General features: G+C 40.1%; 1 protein-coding gene across 1 annotated transcript in view; it reads left to right on the plus strand.

The window, feature by feature from the left end:
* Positions 1–20,775, plus strand: part of ahnak (AHNAK nucleoprotein) — a 31,854-nt gene extending 11,079 nt beyond the window's left edge. Inside the window, exons 5-6 of the mRNA XM_086157725.1 lie at positions 90–313; positions 1,530–20,775. Of these exons, the coding sequence (XP_086013851.1) occupies positions 90–313; positions 1,530–18,947 (17,642 nt within the window). The 3' untranslated portion in view covers positions 18,948–20,775. The remainder of the gene's footprint in view (positions 1–89; positions 314–1,529) is intronic.
* Positions 20,776–24,729: the final 3,954 nt, after the last annotated feature.

Below are 24,729 nucleotides of genomic sequence, written 5' to 3' on the forward strand. Positions count from 1 at the left end.
CATAGAAGAGGTGACTGTGCCAACAAAATGCTAATTTGTGTCTAATATATTAAAGATATCTTAAAGTGCTGTTTCACATTAATTCATAGGTGACCAGATTGTGGGTGCAACGATCTACTTTGATAAAATGAGCTCAGAAGAAACAGCTGAGCTGCTGAAAACACTGAACCGTCACAAAGTTGGACTGAAACTTCAAAACAAAGACAAATCCCCTTGCTGTTCACCCCTGAGCACCCCATGCCGTTCACCAATGGGCACCTTGACATGGGAGGGGAAGACCCGATTTGGAGGGTCCAGTCCAGACATCGTTCTTGTAAGATTTTTTTCTATTTCATGCATTCATTTTATTTCAAAAATCTAATCCGATTATGTGTATCAAATGGGGGTATGTAGAGGCAGCGGGGCAACAACCAACTTGTCCAAATTATGCAATGCATGTCACTGCATAAAAAAAAAAAAAAAAAAGACATTCATGACAACAGTTGAATCGCCATTTGAAAATGACTAAGGGAAAAACATTTTTGTGAAATGGAAATTGATTTTTTTTTAGTAAGGTAAAACAAAGACAAAAAATAATCAGATAAGTTTAATTGCTTCACCGAGACAATATGATTTTGATCACACCTTAAAGTTTTGATAATGAACACAGAAGTCATAACAGGTGCACCAGCAGCAAAGGTATGTAGCGTGCTTTGTTACAAAAAGAGGGTCTGCTACAATTTCCATTTTGTTTTGGAAGAGTGCATATATAAATAATATGGAAAGAATTGTCCCAAAATGTAATCATCAATGGAAACAGGTTGAATTAAAAAAGAAATAAAGCCTACCTACGAAGAAATCTCATCCATGCGCAAAAGGACAAGAAAATCAATTAGTTTACACCGAAGAGCATGCACTGGAAAACAATCGACTTAGTTCTACTTTTACCTCAAGGTGATGATGATGTTTCATTTGGGAAACTAAACAGCTCACAAATTATTGCCAGAATATTTACAAAAGGATGAAATTCATCACAAAATTCCAATTATCTTGACATTGCCCAATGTCTCTTTCATCAGAGACATAATAAAGATTTGTGAATTGTTGTGAGTAATTGTAGCAGCCTTCGACAGTAGGTTCTACTATAAGTTAATCTCAGCAACTTTAGTGGTTATAGTATATATAGCTGTGTTTTCTACAGAGCTGAATATTTGCCATAAATCCGCACGTCTTCTAAAATTTATTGCAGGATATAGATATTTGTACTTTTGACATACATTTATTGATTATATATATTTGTAGACCTGTGTTGGTAGAACTAAACATTTACTTTATTCGAATAAGATTATGTGATTTATTGTATGTGACATTACCTGTAAGCTGCAATTGACACAATCTACTGTGAACTATTGAATTACTTTTTTTGTGGAGATGTAACATGGTGATGGAAGAGCAAATTCCATTTTCTATCAGATTTGCACATTGAACAGATTGGAGACATTGGAGACACGGATTGTAATATATTTTGTAAATTGTTTTTCTCTTATTAGAGTGGAGATGACGAGGACTATAAAAGGATATACACAAAAAAGATCAAACCAAGGCTCAAGTCTGAAGAACTTGCGGAAGGAGTTGATGTGCGCACTGAGCGGCATAGCAGCACCAGCAGTGATGGCAGCACGATTACCACCATCACAAGACGTATCACAACTTACACTGTGGATATGCCGAGTGGTATGAGTGAGCAGCATGAGCTTTCAAGCCCAGAATTCAAGGTGATAAGGCATGAATCCGGGGATAGCTCCCCAAGCATGAGAATCACGCATAGCAGCCCGTCAGGTAGGACCGGGGAAGAATTTTGGAGCAAAGAAGGAGTAAAAACTACAGTGATTACAAGAGATTTGGAAAGAGAAAGGGGCACAGGCATCACAATTAAAGGCTCTCAATTTGAAGGGACAGGGAGCAAAGGTCAGGGAGGTTTTGAGTTCTCAAGAGGGGTTGGCGATCATGGGGATGAAAGCATTCAGGGGTCAAAAACAATTATGACACTGAAAGATGGTATAAACATTGACAGAGGGTATGGTACATCAGCTGGTGAGAATGGAGGGTCAATAGGAATGTCTTTACCAGGAAAAAGTATATTCATTGAAAAAACACAAGAGGAAAAAGACACTGGCTTAGGTGATGTGGCTGTGACAGTTACTCATGCAAAGGAAAAAGAGTCAAGTAAAATACATCTTCCTACTGTCACACTTAGTGGCGGCTCAAAAGATCTAGAGACAGGAGGATCAGTGTCCAGTAAGACTTCAGTAAGTGGCATGAAAAAGTCATCAATTATCAAACCAGCCTTAGGAGTAAAGCAAGTTAAGACAGACGAAAGCAATATCGAAATCAAACTCGGTGGCAACGCAGATAAGTCATTAGCACATGACATGAAAACTCCTGAGCTGAGTGTTAAAAGCACACATGTGCAAATAAAAGGTCCCCGTGCAAACAATGAAGGATCCAAATATGACATAACAAATCCCGGACTTGGAGGTGATGTGAATGTTTATGTATCAGGCCCAAAACTTGGAGGCGGAGATATATCACATTCTGATATCGACATTCAAAAAACAAGACCAAATATCAACAGAAAAGATCCCAAGGTAAAAGGTGATGCAGACGTATCAGCTTCAACGATTTTAGGAGGAGTAAAAACATCCGGTATGGATATTAAGGGTTCAATGGGTGAAATTGAAGGTAACTTTGATATTTCTGTTCAAACGACCAAAGGCATAAAATTACCTGATGCTGATATCAAAGGGCCACAAGTGAATGTTAAAGTTCCAGCTAACATAAATGTAAAATCACCAGGTATTGACATAAAAAAGGGAAGTGTTAACATCATAAAATCGAAAGCTGACATTGATATCAAAGGCACAGAAAGAAAGATTGAAGGACCAGACATTGATGTCTGTCTCCCAAAAGCTGAAATTGATGTCAAAGGCTCTAAAATGACTATTGAAGGACCAGATGTTGACATTGACGGTGCAAAAGGAAAGATCAAGGGCCCAAAATTCAAGGTGCCACATGTCTCTGGACCAAAACTCTCCATGTCAGATGCGGACTTCCAACTGAAAGGTCCTAACTTCAAAGGTGGTGTGGATGTATCAGCTCCAAAGGTGGAAGGAGATATCAAAGCACCAGGATTACACATAAAAGCACCAGCTGCCAAAATTGAAGGACCACAGGGTGGATTTGAATTACCTAAAGTAAAAATGCCAGGATTAGATATTAAAGGTCCAAAAGTGGAGGGACCAGATGTTGACATCAACCTTCCTAAAGCTGACATTGACATTAAGGGCCCTAATGTTGACGTTAAAGTACCAAAAGTTGACCTCGAGGGACCAGATCTTAATATTGAAGGTCACAAAGGAGGATTCAAAATGCCCAAGTTTAAAGTGCCCTCCTTTGGTGTGAAAGGTCCAAACATTGAAGGACCAGACATTGATGTGAGTCTTCCCAAAGCTGACCTTGCTGTTAAAGGCCCAGAAATGAACATTGAAGGACCAGATGTTGACATTGACGGTAAAGGGGGAAAGATCAAGGGCCCAAAATTCAAGATGCCACATATTTCTGGGCCAAAACTCTCCAAGCCAGAAATGGACATCAATCTGAAAGGTCCCAATTTTAAATGTGATGTGGATGTGTCAGCTCCGAAGATTAAGGGAGACATTAAAGCACCCGAAGTCAACATTGAAGGTTCACAGGGTGGATTTGAATTGCCCAAAATCAAAATACCAGAATTTGGAACCAAAGGTCAAAGGCTGGAGGGACCAGATGTTGACATCAACCTTCCCAAAGCTGATATTGACATCAAGGCCCCTAATGTTGACGTTAAAGTACCAGAAGTCGACCTCGAAGGACCAGAAGTTAATATTGAAGGTTACAAAGGAGGATTTAAGATGCCCAAGTTTAAAGTGCCCTCCTTTGGTGTGAAAGGTCCCAACATTGAAGGACCAGACATTGATGTCACTCTTCCAAAAGCTGACCTTGATGTCAAAGGCCCTGAAATGAACATCGAAGGACCAGATGTTGACATTGATGGTCCGAGTGGAAAGATCAAGGGCCCAAAACTCAAGATGCCTCATATCTCTGGACCAAAATTTTCAGTGCCAGATGCGGACTTCCACCTGAAAGGTCCAAATTTCAAAGGTGATGTGGATGTTTCAGCTCCTAAGATTGAAGGAGACATCAAAGCACCAAAATTAGACATCAAAGCACCTGACGTCAAAGTTGAGGGTCCACAGGGTGGATTTGAATTGCCCAAAATCAAAATGCCAGAATTCGGTTTTAAAGGTCCAAAAGTGGAGGGACCAGATGTTGACATCAACCTTCCTAAAGCTGATATTGACATCAAGGCCCCTAAAGTCGATGTTAAAGTACCAGAGGTTGATCTTGAGGGACCAGATCTTAATATTGAAGGTCACAAAGGAGGATTCAAGATGCCCAAGTTTAAAATGCCTTCCTTTGGTGTGAAAGGTCCCAACATTGAAGGACCAGACATTGATGTCAGTCTTCCAAAAGCTGACCTTGACGTCAAATGCCCTGAAATGAACATTGAGGGACCAGATGTTGACATTGACAGTCCAAGTGGAAAGATCAAGGGCCCAAAATTCAAGATGCCACATATCTCTGGACCAAAACTCTCCATGCCAGATGTAGACCTCCATATGAAAGGTCCCAATTTCAAAGGTGATGTGGATGGTTCAGTTCCCAAGATTGAAGGAGACATTAAGGCACCAAAATTAGACATTAAAGCACCCGACGTTAAAATTGAGGGTCAACAGGGTGGATTTGAACTGCCCAAAATCAAAATGCCAGGATTTGGTTTTAAAGGTCCAAAACTTGAGGGACCAGATGTTGACATCAACCTTCCCAAAGCTGATATTGACATCAAGGCCCCTAATGTGGATGTTAAATTACCAGAAGTCGACCTGGAGGGACCAGATGTGAATATTGAAGGTCACAAAGGAGGATTCAAGATGCCCAAGTTTAAAGTGCCCTCCTTTGGTGTGAAAGGTCCCAACATTGAAGGACCAGACATTGATGTCAGTCTTCCCAAAGCTGACCTTGATGTCAAAGGCCCAGAAATGAACATCGAAGGACCAGATGTTGACATTGACGGTCCAAGTGGAAAGATCAAGGGCCCAAAATTCAAGGTGCCACATATCTCTGGACCAAAACTCTCCATGCCAGATGCGGACTTACACCTGAAAGGTCCCAATATTAAAGGTGATATGAATGTGTCAGTGCCAAAGATTAAAGGAGACATCAAAGCACCAGGATTAGACATCAAAGCACCTGACGTCAACATTAAAGGTCCACGGGGGGGATTTGAATTACCTAAAGTAAAAATGTCAGGATTAGATATTAAAGGTCCAAAACTGGAGGGACCAGATGTTGACATCAACCTTCCCAAAGCTGATATTAATATTAAGGCCCCTAAAGCCGATGTTAAAGGACCAAAAGTCGATCTTGAGGGACCAGATGTTAAAATTGAAGGTCAGAAAGGAGGATTCAAAATGCCCAAGTTTAAACTGCCCACCTTCGGTGCAAAAGGGGCAAATGTTGAGGGACCAGACATTGATGTCACTCTTCCAAAAGCTGACCTTGAGGTCAAAGGCCCTGAAGTGAACATTGAGGGACCAGATGTTGACATTGACAGTCCAAGTGGAAAGATCAAGGGCCCAAAATTCAAGATGCCACATATCTCTGGACCAAAACTCTCCATGCCAGATGTGGACCTCCATCTGAAGGGGCCAAATATCAAAGGCGATATGGATGTGTCAGCTCCTAAGATTGAAGGAGACATTAAAGTACCAGGAGTAGACATCAAAGCACCAGACGTCAAAATTGAAGGTCCACAGGGTGGATTTGAACTGCCCAAAATCAAAATGCCAGAATTCGGTTTTAAGGGTACAAAGTTGGAGGGACCAGATGTTGACATCAACCTTCCCAAAGCTGATATTGACATTAAGGCCCCTAAAGTCGATGTTAAATTACCAGAGGTTGACCTTGAGGGACCAGATGTTAATATTGAAGGTCACAAAGGAGGATTCAAGATGCCCAAGTTTAAACTGCCCTCCTTTGGTGTGAAAGGTCCCAACATTGAAGGACCAGACATTGATGTCAGCCTTCCAAAAGCTGACCTTGATGTCAAAGGCCCGGAAATGAACATTGAAGGACCAGATGTTGACATTGACGGTCCAAGTGGAAAGATCAAGGGCCCAAAACTCAAGATGCCACATATCTCTGGACCAAAACTCTCCATGCCAGATGTGGACTTCAATATAAAAGGTCCAAATTTCAAAGGTGATGTGGATGTGTCAGCTCCTAAGATTGATGGAGACATTAAGGCCCCAGGAGTAGACATTAAAGCACCAGACGTCAAAATTGAAGGTCCACAGGGTGGATTTGAATTGCCCAAAATGAAAATGCCAGAATTTGGTTTTAAGGGTCCAAAAGTGGAGGGACCAGATGTTGACATCAACCTTCCCAAAGCTGACATTGACATCAAGGCTCCTAATGTTGACGTTAAACTACCGAAAGTTGACCTCGAGGGACCAGATCTTAATCTTGAAGGTCACAAAGGAGGATTCAAGATGCCCAAGTTTAAAATACCCTCCTTTGGTGTGAAAGGTCCCAACATTGAAGGACCAGACATTGATGTCAGTCTTCCCAAAGCTGACCTTGATGTCAAAGGCCCTGAAATGAACATTGAAGGACCAGATGTTGACATTGATGGTCCAAGTGGAAAGATCAAGGGCCCAAAATTCAAGATGCCACATATCTCTGGACCAAAACTCTCCATGCCAGATGTGGACTTCAACCTGAAAGGTCCCAATATTAAAGGTGATATGGATGTGTCAGTCCCTAAGATTGAAGGAGACATTAAAGCACCAGGAGTAGACATCAAAGCACCAGACGTCAAAATTGAAGGTTCACAGGGTGGATTTGAATTGCCTAAAATCAAAATGCCAGGATTTGGTTTTAAAGGTCCAAAAGTGGAGGGACCAGATGTTGACATCAACCTCCCTAAAGCTGACATTGACATCAAGGCTCCTAATGTTGACGTTAAACTACCGGAAGTTGACCTCGAGGGACCAGATCTTAATCTTGAAGGTCACAAAGGAGGATTCAAGATGCCCAAGTTTAAAATGCCCTCCTTTGGTGTGAAAGGTCCCAACATTGAAGGACCAGACATTGATGTCAGTCTTCCCAAAGCTGACCTTGACGTCAAAGGCCCTGAAATGAACATTGAAGGACCAGATGTTGACATTGACGGTCCAAGTGGAAAAATCAAGGGCCCAAAATTCAAGATGCCACATATCTCTGGACCAAAACTCTCCATGCCAGATGTGGACTTCAACCTGAAAGGTCCCAATATTAAAGGTGATGTGGATGTGTCAGCTCCGAAGATTGAAGGTGACATTAAAGCACCAGAATTAGACATCAAAGCACCCGACGTCAAAATTGAAGGTTCACAGGGTGGATTTGAATTGCCCAAAATCAAAATGCCAGAATTCGGTTTTAAAGGTCCAAAAGTGGAGGGACCAGATGTTGACATCAACCTTCCTAAAGCTGATATTGACATCAAGGCCCCTAAAGTCGATGTTAAAGTACCAGAGGTTGATCTTGAGGGACCAGATCTTAATATTGAAGGTCACAAAGGAGGATTCAAGATGCCCAAGTTTAAACTGCCCTCTTTTGGTATGAAAGGTCCCAACATTGAAGGACCAGACATTGATGTCAGTCTTCCTAAAGCTGACCTTGATGTCAAAGGCCCTGAAATGAACATTGAAGGACCTGAGTTAGACATTGATAGTCCAAGTGGAAAGATCAAGGGCCCAAAACTCAAGATGCCACATATCTCTGGACCAAAACTCTCCATGCCAGATGTGGACTTCAATCTGAAAGGTCCAAATTTCAAAGGTAATGTGGATGTGTCAGTCCCTAAGATTGAAGGAGACATTAAAGCACCAAAATTAGACATCACAGCACCAGACGTCAATATTGAAGGTCCACAGGGTGGATTTGAATTGCCCAAAATCAAAATGCCAGGATTTGGTTTCAAAGGTCCAAAACTGGAGGGACCAGATGTTGACATCAACCTTCCCAAAGCTGACATTGACATAAAGGCCCCTAATGTTGATGTTGAAGTACCAGAAGTCAATCTCGAAGGACCAGATGTTAATATTGAGGGTCATAAAGGAGGATTAAAGATGCCCAAGTTTAAAATGCCCTCCTTTGGTGTGAAAGGTCCAAACATTGAAGGACCAGACATTGATGTCAGTCTTCCCAAAGCTGACCTTGACGTCAAAGGCCCCGAAATGAACATCGAAGGACCAGATGTTGACATCGACGGTCCAAGTGGAAAGATCAAGGGCCCAAAATTCAAGATGCCACATATCTCTGGACCAAAACTCTCCATGCCAGATGTGGACTTCAATCTGAAAGGTCCCAATTTCAAAGGTGATGTGGATGTGTCAGCCCCAAAGATTAAGGGAGATTTTGGCAAGGCAGACATTGAGCTTCAGGGCCCAGATATTGATCTTGAAGGACCAGATGGAAAATTGAAAGGAGCACAGTTTAAGTTGCCTTCAATATCTGGACCTACAATACCTGATGTTGATGTTAATGTAAAATCACCAAAGATAAAAGGAAATGTTGCAGTTCCAAAGATTCAAGGAGAAATGAAAACACCAGAGGTTGATATAAAAATTCCTAGGGTTGATGTTGGCTCTATTGAAGGTAATTTGGTTGGACCAAAAATCAAATTACCATCAAAGAAATTACCTGAAATTGATGCACCAGATGTCAATGTTGATGTTCCAGAGATCAGCCCGAAAAAATCAAAATTCAAAATGCCGAAGTTCGGATTCAAGGGTCCCAAGATTAAGTCCCATGAAATTGAAGCAAAACCATTGCAAGGAGATGTAAACATCAAAGGGAAGGCTGGTAGCTTGGAAGGCCTTGATGCTGAGATCGGTATGAGCGGCCCAAAAGTGAAAGGAACCAAATTTAAAATGCCAAAGTTTGGGTTCAAGGTTCCTAAGGTTGAAATGCCAGATATTGACATGAATGCCTCAAGAGCTGGAACAGACATAAAAATTCCAGATGTTGAAACTGAAGGACTAGAAGTAAAAGTTGAGAGCCCTGATGCAAAAATAAAAGGACCAAAACTTAAAATGCCATCAATATCAGGACATAAAATAAATCTGCCTGATGTACATTTTAATTTGAAAGGTCCCAGTCTAAAAAGCGATGTGGATTTGACAGCTCAAAAGATTGAAGGAAATATTAATGCACCAGGAATGGAGGTTAAAGGACCTCAAGTAGGATTTAAAGGCCCAGAAACTGATACAGAAATTCCTCAAATTAAAATGCCAGACTTTGGCATCAAAGGTCCAAAAATTGAGAAAAAGGAAATTGACATTAAAGGACCAAAAGTTGAAATAAAAGGACCAGATGTGGATGTAGAAACCCCTGATATTAATCTCAAAGGACCACAAATAAAGATGCCAAAAATTTCAGGGCCCAAAATGCCGAACTGGGAATTGAATGTTAAGGGTCCAAAAATGAAAGGAGACGTGGACATGTCACTTCCCAAAATTGAAGGAGACATAAAAACCCCTGCAATGGATGTTGAGGGACCAGATATTAATATTGAAGGCCAAAGGCCAGGATTTAAAATGCCCAAATTCAAACTACCGTCCTTTGGTGTGAAAGGTCCCAACATTGAAGGACCAGACATTGATGTCAGTCTTCCAAAAGCTGACCTTGATGTCAAAGGCCCGGAAATGAACATTGAAGGACCAGATGTTGACATTGATGGTCCAAGTGGAAAGATCAAGGGCCCAAAATTCAAGATGCCACATATCTCTGGACCAAAACTCTCCATGCCAGATGTGGACTTCAATCTGAAAGGTCCAAATTTCAAAGGTGATGTGGATGTGTCAGCTCCGAAGATTGAAGGTGACATTAAAGCGCCAGGAGTAGACATCAAAGCACCAGAAGTCAACATTGAAGGTCCACAGGGTGGATTTGAATTGCCCAAAATCAAAATGCCAGAATTCGGTTTTAAAGGTCCAAAAGTGGAGGGACCAGATGTTGACATCAACCTTCCTAAAGCTGATATTGACATTAAGGCTCCTAATGTTGACGTTAAACTACCGAAAGTTGACCTCGAGGGACCAGATCTTAATCTTGAAGGTCCCAAAGGAGGATTCAAGATGCCCAAGTTTAAACTGCCATCCTTTGGGGTGAAAGGTCCCAACATTGAAGGACCAGACATTGATGTCAGCCTTCCAAAAGCTGACCTTGACGTCAAAGGCCCGGAAATGAACATTGAAGGACCAGATGTTGACATTGATGGTCCGAGTGGAAAGATCAAGGGCCCAAAATTCAAGATGCCACATATCTCTGGACCAAAACTCTCCATGCCAGATGTGGACTTCAATCTGAAAGGTCCAAATTTCAAAGGTGATATGGATGTGTCAGCTCCGAAGATTGAAGGTGACATTAAAGCACCAGGATTAGACATTAAAGCACCAGACGTCAAAATTGAAGGTCCAAAGGCTGGATTTGAATTGCCCAAAATCAAAATGCCAGAATTTGGTTTCAAGGGTCCAAAACTGGAGGGACCAGATGTTGACATCAACCTTCCCAAAGCTGATATTGACATTAAGGCCCCAAATGTGGACATCAAAGTACCAGAAGTTGATCTTGAGGGACCAGATCTTAATATTGAAGGTCAAAAAGGAGGATTCAAGATGCCCAAGTTTAAACTGCCCTCCTTTGGTGTGAAAGGCCCCAACATTGAAGGACCAGACATTGATGTCAGTCTTCCTAAAGCTGACCTTGACGTCAAAGGCCCCGAAATGAACATTGAGGGACCAGATGTTGACATTGACAGTCCAAGTGGGAAGATCAAGGGCCCAAAATTCAAGATGCCACATATCTCTGGACCAAAACTCTCCATGCCAGATGTGGACTTCAACCTGAAAGGTCCCAATATTAAAGGTGATGTGGATGTGTCAGTTCCTAAGATTGAAGGAGACATTAAAGCACCAGAAGTCAATGTTGAAGGTCCACAGGGTGGATTTGAATTGCCCAAAATCAAAATGCCAGGATTTGGTTTCAAAGGTCCAAAACTGGAGGGACCAGATGTTGATATCAACCTTCCCAAAGCTGATATTGACATCAAGGCGCCTAATGTTGACGTTAAACTACCAGAAGTTGACATCGAGGGACCAGATCTTAATCTTGAAGGTCACAAAGGAGGATTCAAGATGCCCAAGTTTAAACTGCCCTCCTTTGGTGTGAAAGGTCCAAACATTGAAGGACCAGACATTGATGTCAGTCTTCCCAAAGCTGATCTTGATGTCAAAGGCCCTGAAATGAACATTGAAGGACCAGATGTTGACATCGACAGTCCAAGTGGAAAGATCAAGGGCCCAAAATTCAAGATGCCACATATCTCTGGACCAAAACTCTCCATGCCAGATGTGGACTTCAACCTGAAAGGTCCCAATATCAAAGGTGATATGGATGTGTCAGTCCCTAAGATCGAAGGAGACATTAAAGCACCAGAAGTCAATGTTGAAGGTCCACAGGGTGGATTTGAATTGCCTAAAATCAAAATGCCAGGATTTGGTTTCAAAGGTCCAAAACTGGAGGGACCAGATGTTGACATCAACCTTCCCAAAGCTGATATTGACATCAAGGCCCCTAAAGTTGATGTTAAAGTACCAGAGGTTGACCTCGAGGGACCAGATCTTAGTATAGAAGGTCACAAAGGAGGATTCAAGATGCCCAAGTTTAAACTGCCATCCTTTGGGGTGAAAGGTCCCAACATTGAAGGACCAGACATTGATGTCAGTCTTCCCAAAGCCGACCTTGAGGTCAAAGGCCCTGAAATGAACATTGAAGGACCAGATGTTGACATTGATGGTCCGAGTGGAAAGATCAAGGGCCCAAAATTCAAGATGCCACATATCTCTGGACCAAAACTCTCCATGCCAGATGTGGACTTCAATCTGAAAGGTCCCAATATTAAAGGTGATGTGGATCTGTCAGCTCCGAAGATTGAAGGAGACATTAAAGCACCAGGATTAGACATCAAAGCACCAGAAGTCAATGTTGAAGGTGGATTTGAACTGCCCAAAATCAAAATGCCAGGCTTTGGTTTCAAGGGTCCAAAATTAGAGGGACCAGATGTTGACATCAACCTTCCCAAAGCTGATATTGACATCAAGGCCCCTAATGTGAACGTTAAAGTACCAGATGTCGACCTCGAGGGACCAGATCTTAGTATAGAAGGTCACAAAGGAGGATTCAAGATGCCCAAGTTTAAACTGCCCTCCTTTGGTATGAAAGGTCCCAACATTGAAGGACCAGACATTGATGTCAGTCTTCCCAAAGCTGACCTTGACGTCAAAAGCCCGGAAATGAACATTGAAGGACCAGATGTTGACATTGATGGTCCGAGTGGAAAGATCAAGGGCCCAAAATTCAAGATGCCACATATCTCTGGACCAAAACTCTCCATGCCAGATGTGGACTTCAATCTGAAAGGTCCCAATATTAAAGGGGATGTGGATCTGTCAGCTCCGAAGATTGAAGGAGACATTAAAGCACCAGGATTAGACATCAAAGCACCAGAAGTCAATGTTGAAGGTGGATTTGAATTGCCCAAAATCAAAATGCCAGGCTTTGGTTTCAAGGGTCCAAAATTAGAGGGACCAGATGTTGACATCAACCTTCCCAAAGCTGACATTGACATCAAGGCTCCTAATGTTGACGTTAAACTACCGGAAGTTGACCTCGAGGGACCAGATCTTAATCTTGAAGGTCACAAAGGAGGATTCAAGATGCCCAAGTTTAAACTGCCCTCCTTTGGTGTGAAAGGTCCCAACATTGAAGGACCAGACATTGATGTCAATCTTCCAAAAGCTGACCTTGACGTCAAAGGCCCTGAAATGAACATTGAGGGACCAGATGTTGACATTGACAGTCCAAGTGGAAAGATCAAGGGCCCAAAATTCAAGATGCCACATATCTCTGGACCAAAACTCTCCATGCCAGATGTGGACTTCAATCTGAAAGGTCCAAATTTCAAAGGTGATATGGATGTGTCAGTTCCTAAGATAGAAGGAGACATTAAAGGACCAGGATTAGACATCAAAGCACCCAAAGTAAATGTTGAAGGTCCACAGGGTGGATTTGAATTGCCCAAAATGAAAATGCCAGGATTTGGTTTCAAAGGTCCAAAAGTTGAGGGACCAGATGTTGACATCAACCTTCCCAAAGCTGATATTGACATCAAGGCCCCTAAAGTCGATGTTAAAGTACCAGAGGTTGATCTTGAGGGACCAGATCTTAGTATAGAAGGTCACAAAGGAGGATTTAAGATGCCCAAGTTTAAAATGCCCTCCTTTGGCGTGAAAGGTCCCAACATTGAAGGACCAGACATTGATGTCAGTCTTCCCAAAGCTGACCTTGATGTCAAAGGCCCGGAAATGAACATTGAAGGACCTGATGTAGACATCGACAGTCCAAGTGGAAAGATCAAGGGCCCAAAATTCAAGATGCCACATATCTCTGGACCAAAACTCTCCATGCCAGATGTGGACTTCAATCTGAAAGGTCCAAATTTCAAAGGTGATATGGATGTGTCAGTCCCTAAGATTGAAGGAGATTTTAGAGCACCAGGGTTAGACATCAAAGCACCAGAAGTCAATGTTGAAGGTCCACAGGGTGGATTTGAATTGCCCAAAATCAAAATGCCAGGATTTGGTTTCAAAGGTCCAAAACTGGAGGGACCAGACGTTGACATCAACCTTCCTAAAGCTGATATTGACATTAAGGCCCCTAAAGTCGATGTCAAATTACCAGAGGTTGATGTTGAGGGACCAGATGTTAATATTGAAGGTCACAAAGGAGGATTCAAGATGCCCAAGTTTAAAATGCCCTCCTTTGGTGTGAAAGGTCCCAACATTGAAGGACCAGACATTGATGTCAGCCTTCCAAAAGCTGACCTTGATATCAAAGGCCCAGAAATGAACATTGAAGGACCAGATGTTGATATTGACAGTCCAAGTGGAAAGATCAAGGGCCCAAAATTCAAGATGCCACATATCTCTGGACCAAAACTCTCCATGCCAGACGTGGACTTCAATCTGAAAGGTCCAAATTTCAAAGGTGATATGGATGTGTCAGTTCCTAAGATAGAAGGAGACATTAAAGGACCAGGATTAGACATCAAAGCACCCAAAGTAAATGTTGAAGGTCCACAGGGTGGATTTGAATTGCCCAAAATGAAAATGCCAGGATTTGGTTTCAAAGGTCCAAAAGTTGAGGGACCAGATGTTGACATCAACCTTCCTAAAGCTGATATTGACATTAAGGCCCCTAAAGTCGATGTTAAAGTACCAGAGGTTGATCTTGAGGGACCAGATCTTAATATTGAAGGTCACAAAGGAGGATTCAAGATGCCCAAGTTTAAACTGCCCTCTTTTGGTGTGAAAGGTCCCAACATTGAAGGACCAGACATTGATGTCAGCCTTCCAAAAGCTGACGTTGATGTCAAAGGCCCAGAAGTGAACATTGAAGGACCAGATGTTGATATTGACAGTCCAAGTGGAAAGATCAAGGGCCCAAAATTCAAGATGCCACATATCTCTGGACCAAAACTCTCCATGCCAGATGTGGACTTCAACCTGAAAGGTCCAAATTTCAAAGGTGATGTGGATTTGTCAGCTCCTAAGATTGAAGGAGACATTAAAGCACCAGGATTAGACATCAAAGCACCAGACGTCAATATTGAAGGTCCACAGGGTGGATTTGAATTGCCCAAAATCAAAATGCCAGGATTTGGTTTCAAAGGTCCAAAACTGGAGGGACCAGATGTTGACATCAACCTTCCTAAAGCTGATATTGACATTAAGGCCCCTAAAGTCGATGTTAAAGTACCAGAGGTTGATCTTGAGGGACCAGACGTTAGTATAGAAGGTCACAAAGGAGGATTCAAGATGCCCAAGTTTAAACTGCCCTCCTTTGGTGTGAAAGGTCCCAACATTGAAGGACCAGACATTGATGTCAGTCTTCCAAAAGCTGACCTTGATGTCAAAGGCCCTGAAATGAACATTGAAGGACCTGATGTAGACATCGACGGTCCAAGTGGAAAGATCAGGGGCCCAAAATTCAAGATGCCACATATCTCTGGACCAAAACTCTCCATGCCAGATGTGGACTTCAATCTGAAAGGTCCCAATTTGAAAGGTGATATTGATTTGTCAGCTCCTAAGATTGAAGGAGACATTAAAGCCCCAGGATTAGATATCGAAGGACCAGGAGTAGACATCAAAGCACCAGACGTCAAAATTGAAGGTCCACAGGGTGGATTTGAATTGCCCAAAATCAAAATGCCAGGATTTGGTTTCAAAGGTCCAAAACTAGAGGGACCAGATGTTGATATCAACCTTCCCAAAGCTGATATTGACATCAAGGCTCCTAATGTTGACGTTAAACTACCAGAAGTTGACATCGAGGGACCAGATCTTAATCTTGAAGGTCACAAAGGAGGATTCAAGATGCCCAAGTTTAAACTCCCCTCCTTTGGTGTGAAAGGTCCCAACATTGAAGGACCAGACATTGATGTCAGTCTTCCCAAAGCTGACCTTGATGTCAAAGGCCCAGAAATGAACATTGAAGGACCAGATGTTGACGTTGACATTGACAGTCCCAGTGGAAAGATCAAGGGCCCAAAATTCAAGATGCCACATATCTCTGGACCAAAACTCTCCATGCCAGATGTGGACTTCAACCTGAAAGGTCCCAATATCAAAGGTGATATGGATGTGTCAGTCCCTAAGATCGAAGGAGACATTAAAGCACCAGGATTAGACATCAAAGCACCAGACGTCAAAATTGAAGGTTCACAGGGTGGATTTGAATTGCCCAAAATCAAAATGCCAGGATTTGGTTTCAAAGGTCCAAAACTGGAGGGACCAGATGTTGACATCAACCTTCCCAAAGCTGACATTGACATCAAGGCCCCTAAAGTTGATGTTAAAGTACCAGAGGTTGATCTTGAGGGACCAGAAGTTAATATTGAAGGTCACAAAGGAGGATTCAAGATGCCCAAGTTTAAACTACCCTCCTTTGGTGTGAAAGGTCCCAACATTGAAGGACCAGACATTGATGTCACCCTTCCAAAAGCTGACCTTGAGGTCAAAGGCCCGGAAATGAACATTGAAGGACCAGATGTTGACATTGATGGTCCAAGTGGAAAGATCAAGGGCCCAAAATTCAAGATGCCACATATCTCTGGACCAAAACTCTCCATGCCAGATGTGGACTTCAATATGAAAGGTCCCAATATTAAAGGTGATGTGGATCTGTCAGCTCCTAAGATTGAAGGAGACATTAAAGTACCAGGAGTAGACATCAAAGCACCAGACGTCAAAATTGAAGGTCCACAGGGTGGATTTGAACTGCCCAAAATCAAAATGCCAGGATTTGGTTCTAAAGGTCCAAAACTGGAGGGACCAGATGTTGACATCAACCTTCCTAAAGCTGAGCTTGACATTAAGGCCCCTAATGTTGACATCAAAGTACCAGAAGTTGATCTTGAGGGACCAGATCTTAATCTTGAAGGTCAAAAAGGAGGATTCAAGATGCCCAAGTTTAAACTGCCCTCCTTTGGTGTGAAAGGCCCCAGCATTGAAGGACCAGACATTGATGTCAGTCTTCCCAAAGCTGACCTTGCTGTTAAAGGCCCTGAAATGAACATTGAAGGACCAGATGTTGACATTGATGGTCCAAGTGGAAAGATCAAGGGGCCAAAATTCAAGATGCCACATATCTCTGGACCAAAACTCTCCATGCCAGATGTGGACTTCAATCTGAAAGGTCCCAATATTAAAGGTGATGTGGATTTGTCAGCTCCAAAGATTGAAGGAGACATTAAAGCACCAGGATTAGACATCAAAGCACCAGAAGTCAATGTTGAAGGTCCACAGGGTGGATTTGAATTGCCCAAATTCAAAATACCAGGATTTGGTTTTAAAGGTCCAAAAGTGGAGGGACCAGATGTTGACATCAACCTTCCCAAAGCTGATATTGACATTGAGCTTCCCAGTGGTGATATAAAAGGGCCTGACGTGGATGTCCAGGGAAGAGATTCTAAACTCAAAGGTCCAAAAATCAAGCTACCTTCAATTTCAGGTCCGAAAACACCAGAATGGGACCTAAATGTAAAAGGACCCAGTATAAAGGGAGGGATTGATTTGTCAGGTCAGAAGGTCAAGGGAAGTATCAATCCCCCTGAAATCAAAGCTGAAGGTCCAGAAGTGAAAGGAGTTATTGATGCATCAATTCCCAAATTTGAGGGGGATATAAAAGATGTGAATATGGATATCAATATGCCTAATATTAAATTTGATGGTGTGTCTTCTGATCTGGAAAGTACTGCTGTTACATTTCCAAAATTCAAAAGTCCAAAGTTTGGGATATCATCAATGGGAGGAGGCCCTAAATCCACACTCAGTATTGGCACCAAAGGTTGCAAACCTGAAATCAATGTTGAGAGCCCTGAAGCAAGTGCTGATGCCCCTGCTATTGACATCAACGTAAAGGGGAATAAAGGGAAATTCAAACTCCCCAAAGTGAAGGGAAAGGTAAAGAAACCTGATATTGATGTAGAAGCACAAACAGTAGATCTTGACGTTGCCACACCTAATATTCATCTCAAAGGAACGAAGACAAAGAAGTCTCTTTTTGGTAAAATCAGTTTTCCTGATGTAGAATTAGACATTAAATCACCAAAAGTGAAAGGTGACATGTCTTCATCTGAGGGATTGAAATCACCTGATATAGTTTTGCCATCTGCTAGCTTGACGACTTCAGTTGAGGGTTCTGGTTCTGGTTCAATCCCCAATCTTGATTTGGAAGGAAAAGATGGGAAGTTAAAGACATCTAATTTTAAAATGCCAAATGTCAACGTGTCGTCATCTGGAGTTGATGCAAAAGTAAAGCAAGGTGGGGCAACCATATCTTTAGGCCCAAATGCTAAGGTAACAGGCAGTGGCGAGTTTGACACAACTCTTTCAGGGGTCCGTTTAAGTACTGGCCTTCAATACCCAGAGGGTATGGTTACATTTCCAAAAATGAAAATACCAAAGTTTGGAATTGCGCTGCCCCAGGAAGATGACCTTAAAGTAGTAGGAAAGGTTGAATCAGACTTTGCTGCTGGTGGAGACATACATCTACAGCCCCCGTCTGTCAGTTGTGAAGGCATGTCACAACATATCGAGGTGTCAGGTCCAGAACTCAGACACAGTGAAGGCAAAGTAAAGGTGAAGATGCCAAAACTTTTTGGCAAATCAAAAGTAAAGGTCAGTAGTGCAGGTGACCTACGAGGACCAGAGTTAGAATTAAGTGGTAGTGGAAAAGACAGTCAGGCCTCAAAAGACTTTCGTGTGCAAGGTGGAAAAGTACATTTAGAGGGTGACGCAAATCTCAGTATTTCACCAAAAGGCAAGTCAGCCTCACTGGATCTATTTAAGAAATCAAGGCATCGGTCTTCATCTCTAAGTGATGAAGGGGGGCTTGCAATGAGTACTCCAGCCACTCACTTAGAAGCAGAGACTGGAGACATCGCATTAGACATAGGAGGGTCAAAGGTCAAAGGAAAGAAAGGCAAGTTAAAGTTTGGCACATTTGGAGGTTTTGGTTCAAAGTCTAAAGGCTCGTATGAAGTGACTTTGGGTGAGGACAGTGAAGCAGGAGTAGAAGGAAGTGTAGGTATGCCTTTGCCCCCGAAAAAAATAAGATTATCATCATCTTCCAGTAGTGATAGTGGTTCTAGGGGTGGTTTCAGGTTCCCAAGAGTTGAACTATCTGTTTCACCAAAGAAATGATTCATTGTTAGGCAAGTTAAACATTCTCATGTTTTCCCTCAATCTGCCAAAAATCTTAAAACCCTCACTCTTAAAAACCGGAGAAGTACAACATCATCTCAATGCTGGAAACTCAGTTTTTTTCCTCAAGAGAAACAAGATTACATGAGATTGTTTAAATTACCTTCCAACTGTAAATAAGATAAATTTGTATTGTAATAAATATTTTTGTACATAGTCCAGATTTATTGAGTATACACAAACTCAGCAAATTTTCAACAGTTTATTACAAGATTGGCTATTTTGTCTTACATTCTATTAAATGTATGTTGTTAATGAATGATTGAGGTGAATTTGTATCCAGGGTCATTTTACATCATGATAGTTACAGTAGTTACTTTGAAGGAAAACATTGTTTATACAAACAAAAAAAATATAAACAGCTACTGTTTTATGTATGAACTGAATTTATTTTTAAGCTTTGATATTGAATAATCAGTGCAGAAGCATATTTACGTAACATAGAGCTGACCCTGTATAACATTCTGTAGAGTAATAATGTTTAAAAGATCACAATTGCAAGGACAATCACTTTGTTTGGAAACTATTAATGTTCTAAAGAACCTGTCTCGTCTGTTTTTAAGTATATTTTTCAACAATAAATTATGTAATGTTTATGAAATCGAAGCATTTTCTTAATTTGTTTAATCATGTTTTGTTCATATGATTTTCTTTGTTAACAGTTTGATCTACTTTTTTCACTCTCATTTCACACACATGAAATCATAAAATGTCACAAATAAAGGTTGTTTTTTTTTTATGTAACTTGTTTGCTAACTAAAGCTTTGTTAATAGAAAGTTGCACAGTTAAATCAGTTCTGCCTGAAATGGAGCATGATTCTTGGGTCATTTCTTGTGTGCATTCTGCAAAATAAACTAATTTAAAAAAATATTGAATCTGTTTATTTGTAGTATTAAGTACTATAAATTTTATGTAAATTGTGTTAATCAGATGTTTATCATTTACTAATTGTTCAAATTATAATTCAGTATGTGAGTATTGTGATCTTTATATCTTTTTAACAAAAAATTACAAGAGTTTTGTTGACCACTGAGAGGTCTCATGATTAACTTCCATCCATTATACATAAATCAATGCACAGTTGTCATGGGAGTTTTTATCAATTTGTTGATCTCATGTTCAACACAAGACACAGATGCTATTCAATGTGTTCCTATTTTTTCTTTGTTAATATATTAAGAAGGCCAGGTTACCGAAGCATTCATTCAGTATGCAGTTTTATCTGAAACCAGATAGAATTCACAAGTCAGTGTCATGAATATATGCACTGCCCTGACCGTACCCTGCCCACTCAGAACAGTACAGCAAAATTGTGTCATAATTACAACAAATTCAATAGTTATAATTGACCCTAAATTACAACAAAAAACACTCATTTCATTTATCTTAATTGATTACCAATCACATTTGACAAGTCCCCTCATAGAAGGCTTTTGGCAAACAGGCTATGCAGTGTCTTAACTTCTATGAATGTAAGCAAAATAATGGTGTAATCATCTGCATCTGCAATATGTAGCACAAGGAGGAAAGTTTTTAAATTGAACAGTTTCTCAATATCTTAAATCTACAAATACAAATATATAGACATAAATGTTTTTAAATATCTGTCTTTAAACATTTAAACAAGGGTAAATTCAAAAGTAGGCCTTAAATTTAAGAGGTCTGACCCAAGAATCTCTAACAAGCAGCTGTGTAACAAACTTTGTGTGTTCTGGGTTTACAAACATCCAAACAAACAGTTAAATAAAATTGAGACATAGACTACATTCATTTGTAATCTTTTTGTTTTAAATGGGGTGTGTATCCCTATCGCAACAAAAACTACTCTGCACCGACAGAGTCCAGTTAAATATGAGGGTCAGCCTTCAGGCGAGTAGACTGAACTATGACAGTGCTTCATTATGTCCTCTGGGCAATAGATTTGTGAACTTTATCCATCTATTTGCTCAGGATAAGGATCTTATTTCTCATGGTAGTGGTAGATCATTTATGTCATTGCCATAAGAAAGCAAAACTCAGTTTACTGAAATAGTGAGAAAATATAACCAAGCTAATAATGATACAGACAGATGACACAGCAAGTTCTACATTATCTATAGGAGCTATTAGAGAGCAATTTAAGTCATGAGTCTGGTCTGGGATATTCTGATATGGGGATCCAGAATCTGAAATTGCAAAAAAAAATATTCTAATGACAAGGCAAGAAATTATTGTGAGAAACAAGTTTTGTTCTCCAGATGACAAGGTGAGGAATTATTGGGAGAAACAAGTTTTGTTCTCCAGAGGCAATTTAATGATTGTCTTGTTACCACAAAGAAATCAGAGAAAATAAATACATTAATCTACAGCCCTTGGGGAACTGAAGTAGGTTTATGGTTTTACAAGGTGGACAGTTAACACAAATGTCACCATTAGCAATGTGGGCTTTATGCTGAATGATATTCAACCAAAGAAAATTTGAGTAACGTTGAAAATATCACAGCAGCTAAATCATATTTTGGTACTAGCAGAACACATTCATTTTGATGTAATATTGTCTATCTTTTTAAAATTTATGATGGTACTTTGGAATATGGGATATAGACTAAGGGAGTAATAAACAACTGGGGGGGGTATATGGCAAGGGTTATTCATTAATTCTCTGCTAAGTTGTTTTCATGTTATCAAATGTCTTATTCCTGTCCAGTGAATGCTGGACAGTTTAATGGGCCATGGATTTCATCTGAGTTAGGTGTTTTCAAAATAGAAGGATACAAGCTAAACACCTGTCATAATTTCTCAACAACAAAAACCCTCCACACGGTAAGATATATAAATTAAATATCATTAGCAAAGAAGAGTGATCGCTTAGACACACAAGCTCATAGGTTTGTGTCAGTTCGTCCTTTACCACTGTCTGATGGTTAAATTGCAAAAAGCAACACAAAATAACATAACATGAGAAAAGTGAAGGGTTTACTTCTGAGTGGGAATAATCTAGATTTGTGTTTGACGACCAATATCCAGGTTTCTAACATTGTCAAATACAATGGTGCCTGCTTTTTAACTGAGTAAAATCAAAGAAACCCACTCACCGTTTGCTGTCTTTGAGAGATTTCTTCGCATACAGGACGAACGGATGTTTGAGTGGATTCCCGTAGCTGCAAATGATAATTGTGATGGTGAGTTGTATGCACTTTACACATTTGAATAAATAGAATATTCCACACATCACAATATGTATTGGTTATCCCTAATAACAGTCAGCACTGCGGCAAAGATTAGTTACCAGTAAAAACTGTATGTAAAATTGTTAAATGAATACAGTTAATCGCACTGTAATGACTGTGCTTGCTTTTTCAAAGGTTGACACTGAGGCATTCTTTTTGGTTTTAATAATTATCAAAATGTTTGCTAGTAACCGTTAGCTAAAGGGGGGAGCTATTAATTTGAAACGCAGCTTCTAGCTTAACTTAATAAAGCTTTTAACTAACCACTCATATATTTTTATGGTTGTTGTCAAAATTAAAAAAACTAACAAACATAGAAAATTAGTCTGATTTTCTTCCAGTCGACAAGAATATATAAATAAAGCTGCGACGTAAACGAACTCGTTGAATTGATAACTTAACCGTTTTTTGTTGAAGGTAAGCAGATCGGAAAGGTAATTAATCTTCCGGTAAACGCGTTTCATGTATGAAAACACAATGAATGACTCAATATATTCCAAATAATTTTCACATTACCATTTTAACCTTCATTTATACAAGGATATACTGGATAATGTTTTAAGAGGAAGCTCAAAAAGTACTTTCAACAAGTTTTGGAGGCTCGCTGGATGAAATGGTGATGCAGTGCCCCCCCATGGCAATAACGCTTATACCCAATTCGAAAATAGGTCATATTTGAATAGGTAAAGCGAATAAAAAAGTGCTAAAATTTAAAGGAATGATAAATTGCTTTCAACCATCGGTCCAAAAATAAAGGATGAGCTCCAAACTTTGATTCACTTTATTATTAATTTGTATAATTTATTAATCTGTTATCTGGACATTTAATTCCAGACTGTGTTGACCTCTGCCTATATAATACTGCCAGAGGAGGATACATGAAAAAAAAGAAAATAAATTATAAATAATTGAATTAAAAAATATCTGATCCATTCATGTAAGTCCTTCCAGGTGTTTTGTATACTTATTGTGATCGTATGCATTGTTCAATAATAAAAATAAAAGTGAAAAATATGTATTTAAACAATTACTTACATTTTGTTTTTTTAAGAGATAAATTTCATATGTTTACATTTGATCATGGCCTATTTCAGAATTGTACCGTTGCAAAATATATATAAAAAAAAAAATAGTGATTTCAGTTTTAAAAATGGTACTCTTCTTGATTTCAATCATCATGTTAAAAAACAGGAGTGTTATTAATGTATTTATTAATTTCAAGTGAATAAATGTTGACTTATTGCTGCTGTGGGTAAAAGAAGACTTGTGGGGCAGTTGTAGTGTCTCTCCCATCTATTATTTCCTCAGTTGTCAACTCAAGAATTGTGACTCATGAAAACATGCTTATGAATGTTATTGGATATTATAATTTCTTAATGGTTTATCTTACAGATATACTCCATTAGTTGTAATGAAAGTTATTCAATGATGTGTAAAATAATACAGACATGGGAGGGCAGGGCTTATGAGACAGGGTTTTGCCTCAAACACAGGATGTTATCCCTGCTCTGTTCCTGTTGCTTGAATGCAATTGTTAATGTGGTGTAAAGGAAGGAACTTATCAAGTGCTTCCTTTGAAAGAGGAAAGTGCCCCCTTCCTTTTAGGAGAGAGATTTTTGTTGTGAAAAAGACTCTGCCTACGAAACAGCCGGGTCTGCTGAGATGTATCAAATGTGGAGATATATGTCTAGATAGTCTTTGTTGGATTTTTAATTCTGAAGACAGTTTCAAAGTGCGAATAAGGAGCAGCATCGAAATTGGTTTCTGCTTTTCAGGTGAGAACATAATTCCTCTTTGACTGTTGATATCCATTCCTAGTTACGTCTTGTGAAAACAATATTGATGGTTAAATACTTGTTTTGCCAAGTCAAAAACAACCAACAGTTTTAGATATCATGGTATTATTCAAATATCTCAGCTCTTAAGTAAATGCAACATTGAATTTTAACTTCTTCCTTTCGTCTGCTCCCTTCAGGGGTCGCTAAAGCAAATTATCTGTCCCTATCTAACTCCATCCTCTTCTCTTACACCAACTAACTTCATGTCCTCTTTTCGTACATCCATAAATATCAGCTGTGGTCTTCCTCGAGGTCCCCTGCCTGGTAGTTCCAACCTTAACATCGTTCTACCCATATACTCACTATCCCACCTCTGTGCATATCCAAACCATCTCAGGCTGGCCTCACTGTCTTCAACTCCAAACATCTAGCACCCGCCGTCCCTCTGATGGACTAATTCCTGATTCCATCAGTCCTTGTCACTTCAAAAGAGAACCTCAACATTTTCACCACTGCTATCTCTTGTTCTGCTTCCTGTCTTTTCCTGTTATCGTCTTTTAAATATTGTACTGTACTTAATGACCTTAGAGTGAAAGGAGACATTTCTTTACATGTCAGAACACTTCACAAATGTATATAATAAATGGTATGTAATATTAAAGGCAGTATTTCATGACCCCTGTGATATTTCTTTCAATTCAATCATAAAATAACAGCCACTGAAAAATAAAAAT

This window comes from Fistularia commersonii, chromosome 13 (genome assembly GCF_037954325.1).
Source record: "Fistularia commersonii isolate RoL2024-O1a breed Wild chromosome 13, RoL_Fcom_v1.0, whole genome shotgun sequence".
NCBI lineage: Eukaryota > Metazoa > Chordata > Actinopteri > Syngnathiformes > Fistulariidae > Fistularia > Fistularia commersonii.